At 47.6% G+C, this 8,166-nt stretch overlaps 1 protein-coding gene across 1 annotated transcript in view; it reads left to right on the forward strand.

The window, feature by feature from the left end:
• PTPN9 (protein tyrosine phosphatase non-receptor type 9) overlaps window positions 1-4,518 on the forward strand; it is a 54,061-nt gene extending 49,543 nt beyond the window's left edge. Inside the window, exons 12-14 of the mRNA XM_044660249.1 lie at window positions 1,793-1,943; window positions 2,507-2,714; window positions 3,750-4,518. Coding sequence (XP_044516184.1) covers window positions 1,793-1,943; window positions 2,507-2,714; window positions 3,750-3,964 — 574 coding nt within the window. The 3' untranslated portion in view covers window positions 3,965-4,518. The remainder of the gene's footprint in view (window positions 1-1,792; window positions 1,944-2,506; window positions 2,715-3,749) is intronic.
• The last annotated feature ends 3,648 nt before the right edge of the window (window positions 4,519-8,166 follow it).

The raw sequence follows: 8,166 nt of genomic DNA on the forward strand, positions 1-8,166 counted from the left end.
CCTGGTTCACAAGTCATCTTCTCTATCCCAATTCTGCCTTTATTCTGGGGGGTGAAAGAGGAAAATATTTCAGTATATGTGCCACTGTCCCACCCTGGCCTCCCCAAGACCTGCATGTCCATTCCTCACTAGCCATACTAGGAGGGATGGCCATTTCCTGATCTCACCATTACCCATACCTCTTCAGCCTCCATCATCTAGAACTCAGAAATTCTTCTCAGACCCCAACCTTTTATGCATCCCACCATCTGTTTGTACTTATTGTGATTTCTAGTCATTCAGCTGCCCCTTGCTTTCTCACTCTCATCCCTTTCCCCCTTCCTTTATTTTAATGTTTTATTGATACTTTTTGATACCTGCTCCTGTGGATACATTCTGTCCTTGGATTTTTGTGGTAATTGTGCTTTTTTTGTTACCCCATCTCTATGATGGCTCCTTCTTACTCTCCTTGACCAGTTCATCATCTGTCTTGTTCTATAGGCATGGGTATCCTCTAGGGGCCTGTCCTTGGTCCTGTTTTCTTCTCTCTCAGTATGCCCTCTCTTAATCTCAGCAGCTTCTATGGGTTAAGTTTATCATTCTTTTAATCTCTATATCCAGCCCACATCTCCTGAGTTTTAGTCCCCCCCCCCATGCCCACATGCCTATTGGCTAGCTCTTTCTGAACATCCTATGGTCATTTATCTCTAACTCACCACATTCTGAGTGGGACTCATTATTTTCCTCTTCATTCTGTCCCTCCTCCTAACTTCTTGTTTCTGACATCCTCCCATGCATCCAGAATCACAACCTCAGAGTCATTCTTGATTCTTCTATCTCTTGCCTCCTTCCTTCCCTTACCCATGGCCAGTCGATTGCCAAGGCTTGTTGAATCTACCTTCACCATATACTCCATCTGTCTCTTCCACTTACAGGTCTCTTGTTCAGGCCTTCCTAATTAGACTTTCACTTCCTGCCTCCCAATAATCTACCTTCCAAATTAGCTGCCAATTTACCCTGCCTGAAATGCAGGTCTGACCCTCTTACTTCCCCAATCAGAAATTTTGAGTGTTTCTATTTCCTATAGGGCAAAATTCACCTGGCTCCAGCCTGGATCATTCCCTACTCAGCCAGACTGGCCACTGGCTATTTCTCATACCTGAGGCTGTTTCCTGCTTCTGGGTCTTTGCCCACACAGTTCCTCCAGCCTGGTATACACTTCCTTTTCCCTTCCCCTTTGCCTCTTGGGGTCTTTCCCTCCTTTTTCAACTGAAGGCCCTTTTTCATCTCATCGGATAATCTTGGATTCCTTTGTTTTCTTCTAGGTGTCCACACCTTTTCCCTGGGAGAATCCATCTCCTTTAGGGCAGGGACTTTGTTTGATCCATTTTAGCATCCTTAATGCTGAGTAGAGTGTCTTATACCTAGGAGATGGTTGGTTAATCAATGTGGATTGGATTTTATCTTCTCTCTTCCTCCTTCCACTTAGCTTAGGTGAAGGCGTGTCTGGAGCTTACTCCCCAGGTCTGGAAGAGTCAGGCATCTCCTCAAAGTCCCTTTCCGTCTGGTTTGTTCTCTGTGCAGAGGGCATGACAGGGGTGTGACTGGAGACACAGAGGTACCCCGAGGCCTTGTCCTGGAGGTTCTCCTTGGTTCCCATGGTTACTCATTTAGAAGGGAGCTGGTCAACTTTGGTGCCTGGAAACAAGGGCAAAGACATTTTAAAGTGGCTTGGCCACTGCAGGACCCTGCTGAGGGAATGACTAACTAATAAATTCCTTTTGGACCCTTTTGGGCCCTTGTTTGTCTGTAGATTCGAGGAAGGTGGCCGAAGAAAGTGTGGCCAGTATTGGCCCTTGGAAAAAGACTGTCGGATCCAATTTGGCTTTCTCACAGTGACCAATCAAGGAGTTGAAAACATGAACCATTATAAGAAAACCACGCTGGAAATTCATAACACAGAAGTAATTCTTCTCTCTGACTCCCTCAAATTTTTAGCTAGCATTGATTTCAGTATAAAGGGAAAAATAACGGGAAAGCATTTCATGTTGGTTTCTGGAAATTGGTTTGGGGGCTCCTATTTACCACATGGCTAGCCCTATCACCTCTTTGCCAACTCAGTATTGCTGCCTTCATGCCACAGTGGCATTGCACATAGCTAGTTATATATAACATAGATAGTTCTAGGGCTATGTTGCCTCCCTGGGAAATGGAGTTTGCTAAAGAATTATTTTTTTTCCCCAGGGGTTGGAACTGAAGCATGCAGTGTGGGGTGGTACAGGTATGGGGTGTTCAGGAGAAGGGGAAAGAGCTAGGAGAAAAGGCACTGGGGAAGGGGCTCAGGTTAACTAGGAAGGAAATGGCTGATGAAGTTGGATATCCAAAAAGAACAGGACTGAGTGGGTTGAACAGAATATGAATGAGGCAAAAGTATTGTCTTACTCAGTCTTGGGAAGAGTGAAGGTTATGGAGAGGGAGGGAACAAAGTGACAAATAGCACTGACTGGCAATGACTTTTGGCCCTTAGGAACGACAAAAAAGACAGGTGATCCACTTTCAGTTCCTGAGCTGGCCAGATTATGGGGTCCCTTCTTCAGCTGACAGCTTGATTGACTTCCTCAGAGTGGTCAGAAACCAGCAGAAGATGGCGGTCAGGAACTTGGGACCACGCTTCAAAGGTCATCCTAGAGGGCCACCCATTGTGGTCCATTGTAGTGCAGGCATCGGCAGGACAGGTAATGACTTCTAGACTGGATCCTGTTCCAGGGGACTGAAAGGAATAAAGTGATGGGGGACCACAATGGTCAGTTTTCCGGTCCCTTAGATTTGTGGCAGGTACATTTCCTTAGGGAGCCTTGTTTAGTGTGAATTTGGCAGCTCTAGTTATTAGCCCCTGACTGTGATAAATCTCAGAGAACAGGCATAGCCAGTGGGGAAGGAACACTGAAGAACATTCCAGTGGAACTGGCCTATGGCTGGCGATGACTGAGGGCTTACTAAACTGAGTTGGATTTTCCCTTACCTTCGATTCCCTCCCTTTCCCATTTCTTTTTTCTTTCCTTCTCCCTTTCTTTTTCTCTTTCCCTTCTAGACCTTTCTTCTTTCCCCACATCCCACCCCTTTATTCTATGGTAGGCAGTAGCCCCATTCTATCTATAACTAACCAACCAGGTTTTCCCCTCAAGAGGTCTGTGATTTCATTGATATTATCAGTTCCAAACCAGCCATCCCATAGTTCTCCATCCTTTTATTCTGTGTAGTGCATGGTGGAGTGAAGGGCCAGTGTACTTCTCTTGTGCCCCACCCTCTGTCCTAATTCTAGTTGGAGGGTCTTTGCTTCCTTTTTCCCTTACTGTTCCTATATCTCCCTTACAATACAGGAGAAAGTCTTTCTTATCTTGATATCTGTTGTTTGAAATCATCTTCATTTCTCTCCCCTACCCAGTGAGCATTTGTTGTAACAGAATAAAAAATTGGGGAAAAAAAGCAGACCCATCACTTCCAACACAACCATTAAGTCTGACAAATGTGTAGTGTGCCACTCTTAGGTGCCTTCCCCTCTGACAGGAAAGAAAGAGGAGCTCTCTGTCTCCTCTTAGGCATGTTTTTGTGCCACCTGGTTCCCGTACATCCCAGCTCTCATGATGAGTGCCTGCTGTTGGGGTTCTATGTTTTTCTCTATATCAGACTACTTTTGACAGAACTTAAGTTCCTTCAGGGTAAGGGGGACTGGCAGTGAAGCAAGCTTGACCATCTGCTTCTTTCTACAGGCACCTTCTGCTCACTGGACATCTGCCTGGCACAGCTGGAAGAACTGGGCACTCTAAATGTGTCTCAGACAGTGTCCCGCATGAGAACCCAGAGGGCATTCAGCATCCAGACCCCGGAGCAGTACTACTTCTGTTATAAGGCCATTATTGAATATGCCCTGAAAGAGGGCATGGTGCCCCCTGGCTTCCATCTGCTGGGCACAGAGAGGCAATAGCTGGCACCTGGGGCCTCTCACCTGGTGGCGGGAACCTCCATCAAACCTTCCTCACTCTCCCTGGGACACTGCCAAGCCTCTAGGTAGCCATCAGTAATGTTGAACCAGATCTGCCTCTTTTTTGTGTCTCCTGGTACATGGCAGCCTTTTCCTTTGGCTAGCTAGCTCTGATGAAATCTCCACGAGTTGCCAGTGGCTAGCAGCTTGTGTTCTTAATTTCTAGCACCTGCTATTGAACTGTGCCTTATTAAAACCAAATTGTGGCTACTGTTTTTGGACAGGGGTCCCCAGAGGTAAGTGGGAAAGGATCTTCTCTTCCCCTCTCAAAATCCCCTCACCTCTAACCTCCTCACCTTGACTTTGCCACAGTTTGATGGGGAAGGAGGTGAGCCCACCTCCAGTTCATCCCAAGAGAGTCTGACCAAGCTCCATATTCTAGAGATCATCCCCAGTGCCAAGAAGGTGTAAGAAGTAAGGCGTGTCCTCCAGTCTTATCTACCATTCTGTGTGCCTGTGTGCGTGTGTCTCTGTGTGTGTGTGTCTGGATCTGTCTGTCTGTCTGTGTGTATGTAATCTATACTGTCTGTGTTATTATGTACGTATTATATAAATCCATATGTACACAGCTCTTTCTAGCAGTTCATGGGGCTCCATGCTGGAGCTCGCTTGAGCAACAGCACCCTTCTTTGCCAGGAGGTGCTCCCACCCGAGAAGGTGCAGCAGGGGAGTCAATTATGCATCGTGCAGTTCGGGAGGACATCGTGGCAATGCCCTTCACCCCTTTCCTTGCCATCTACATCCCCTCCCTGAGCGTGGACCATCTCCCTCTCTTGGTCATAGCCTGCCATTGGCCCTGGGAATGTTGTACGTGGTGACCCCTAGCGCATTATTCTCCCGACTTAACATTTTTTCTCTGTTTACCTTATCCATTGGGGGAAACCCTTTACCTTGACTAAGGAGCTGCAGATCTCCACTGTGACATTCGAACCCTCTATCTCCCCCTGGTCCCCCTCTGGGGATGTTGGGAACACACTCACTGAGGTGCCAAGGCCAAAGGCAATCGGTACGAAGTCTTCAAAGGGGTTACAGGGACCCTGGGTATCACAAGGGAGGGGGGCTTGACCTGGGAGAATCACTTGACAGGAAGAGGATTTCTTTCTTGTTTGGCTTTCCAAAGCCTTCCCTCCTCTACTGCCTCTACCCCAGCCTTCCTCTGCACCCCCCTTGTCACCTGAATGCTCTTTCTTTGCCAGCCACAGCCCAGTTCTATGCCAGGAAAGAGCTGAAAGTGGCTCCTGGCTGTGGGGCCCTCCAGCTCTGGAATTACTGTTTGTCACTCTGTTCCCCATGCCCCGTCTTGTCCCAGCTCACCCCAGTGCCGAGGGGGAGACTGCCATCAGCGATGCCGAAACCTCCCCCTCTCAGAAGACAGGTCGGTGGCTGATGGGCCCTCAGCCATTTTATACTGTAACGAGCTCTTTGAATGTGTATATTCTTATTTTTACAATCTTTTCATTTTGTATTTAACGTTTAAGGATTGAGTCAGATTTGGAGAATAATTGTAAATGTTCATATTCAATACCTTATGGTGATCCAGTTTTGTATTTACATATAAATATACCGACAAATGGTCTGACCCTTCAAGCTTCTTTGATGTAGCCTCCTGGGCCCAGGGGTGAGGGAGGGTGTGTGTGCAGCAAAACTACTCTTAATCTGGAAGACAGATTCCATGTGTCCTGCCCCAAAGGCTATCCAGGGCTCAGTCTGGAAGGAGCTGGCAGAGCTTTGCTTCAGGGGCCAAACGGTAAATGTCGGCATCTCCTCGACTCTGCTCGACAAGAGAAGACCCAGGCCTTGCTCTCAGGCAGCTCACAGCTAACTGGGAAAATGGGGCTGCTTCACGAAATGCTAACTTGTCACGAGGCTTATGGGTGCCACGAATCAGAGATCGCTGTGTGTTGGGGGGTGGGATCAAGGCAATTCCACAGAGGTACTGCTGAGCCTAATCTTGAAGAGTTGTATTCAGAGAGGAGGAGGTCTGGTACTGCCCACAAAGGTCATCGAGAGCCCCAGCAAGGTTCCGGCCATGAGAGGGAGCACAAAAAGGCAGATGCCCCAAGGACCTGGCCCAAGTTTCTCTACTATGACTTTTTTTTTTTAAACCCTTACTATGTATTGATTCTAAGACAGAAGAGTGGTAAGGGTAGGCAATGGGTCTTAAGTGACTTGCCCAGGGTCACAAAGCTAGGAAGTGTCTGAGGCCAGATTTAAACCAAGGACTTCCTGATTTGAGGCCTGGTGCTCTATCCACTTGAGTCACCTAGTTGCCCTCTTTAAAAAAATTTCTTTTTATTTTACTTTTTTCTTCTGTAGATTGTTAATTGCAGAAGGGTAACCAAGATACTTGAGCTTCTGCCGTCCTCATCACCTTTTAAAGCTCCCCAAATATAATTAGCTGGTACCTGATGCCATCAAGGGTTCTAATGGCCACTTGTGTGTGGAATTCTCTCTCTGTGTCTCTATCTTTCTTCTATGGATTACTAGATTTCAATGAATTAGAATACAAAAATGTACACTTGAGAGGTGGGTAGGGCCTTGTGGGTGGAGTGCAGGCCTTAGAGTTGGGAAGTCTCAGCTTCAGGTCCACCCGTGATCACAGGCACATCACTAATCCTCTCAGGAAACATCAAAAATGGTTCTGGCCTTACTTCTGGCCCAAAAAGGAGGAGACCATCTCCCAGCTAAAGAGTGCTGGGGCAGTTGCAGTGGAGAGGAGGTTACCAAACGCACTGACCAGTCTCGTGGTTCTTTATCTACCCTTGTATCCAGTGATACAGGGGAATTGCCATGATGGAGACAGTTTCTACAATGGGTATTCCTTGGCCCAGTGCAATCACAGGGCCTAACCCAGTGATTCCCAAAGTGGGTGCCACCACACACTGGTGGGTGCTACATCGATGCAGGGGGGCGGTGATGGCCACAGGTGCACTTATCTTTCCTATTAATTGCTATTAAAATTTTTAAAAATTAATTTCCAGGGGGCTAAGTAATATTTTTTCTGGAAAAGGGGCGGTAGGCTAAAAAAGTTTGGGAACCACTGGCCTAACCCAAGAGAAGTAAGTATACCACACTCAAAAGAATTTTCTCTCTCCTTGAAAATTCCCTAGGACACACTCATCTTTCTGTACCTCTGATTCTTCTTTTGGAATCAGATTTCTCGCAGGATTTTGGCTCCACAGGTAGCCTTGGTTCCGGAGCCCTTCAGGTGCAATAGAATCGGGCCCCTTTATGCTTTCCCAGCTGGCAGTGGCCCTCCCAAGTTAGGTCTGCAGAGGAGTGGTGTCTTGACAGCATTTCTTTCTGCTGATGGCCCTCCCAAGTTAGGTCTGCAGAGGAGTGGTGTCCCGACTGCATTTCTTCTGGCAGGTCCCGAATCCTCCCCTACCCATGTGCTGCCCCACGAGCTTGATGACCTTTCACTGGTGCCCTGGGATGCTGTAGCCTCTCAGCTCTAGGAGTCTGCAGGTGGAGATGAGGTGGCCTGACATCAGAGCTGCAATCAGGGTTTGCTAGGACAGGAGTTCTAAGCCTGAGGCTCACTCTATTACCATCCTGTTACTCCAAAATGCATTTTCTTGCAGCTGTGAGGAGCAAAGGAGTGAACTTTCACTGTCCTTGGGAAACTTCAGTCCGATGGGAGCAATGTGCTGGCAAACAGGTCTGCCATAGAATCTGTGGCACAAACATGTGAGGGCAACGTCAGTTTGGCAACACAGGACAGGCTGGGTTTTTCCTGGTAGAGTAGGGAATGTGGGGACTTGGGACCAAGAGGCAGCCTCCATCTTCTAGGAGTTGGAAGAGTCCTTTCTTCTCCTCCCTCTATTTTTCAGACTCCTCATGATTGTGGGGTCCTGGAGGGATTCTTAGTGTGTAGGTTCCAGAGGCCAGGCAATAATGCTGACTTTGGGACAAAGCAACACTCACATCCTGGCCAACTTGTGAAAAGAGCACCAAGACCAAGAGGTTGAACCATTTCTCCCACCCCCAAGAGTGTCCTTTAAAGCCACTGTTGTGAAGACACTCAACCAGCTTCTACTGGGTGCTCTTTCCACAAAAAGCTTGTAGTAGAGGAGGGGGCCAAGGCTTTGAAGCTTCAGGAAAGAATCACAGGAAAATAGGACCATGGGAACCTCTGGGATCCT

The sequence above is a fragment of the Gracilinanus agilis genome, chromosome 2 (assembly GCF_016433145.1).
Source record: "Gracilinanus agilis isolate LMUSP501 chromosome 2, AgileGrace, whole genome shotgun sequence".
In the NCBI taxonomy this organism is placed as follows: Eukaryota; Metazoa; Chordata; class Mammalia; order Didelphimorphia; family Didelphidae; genus Gracilinanus; species Gracilinanus agilis.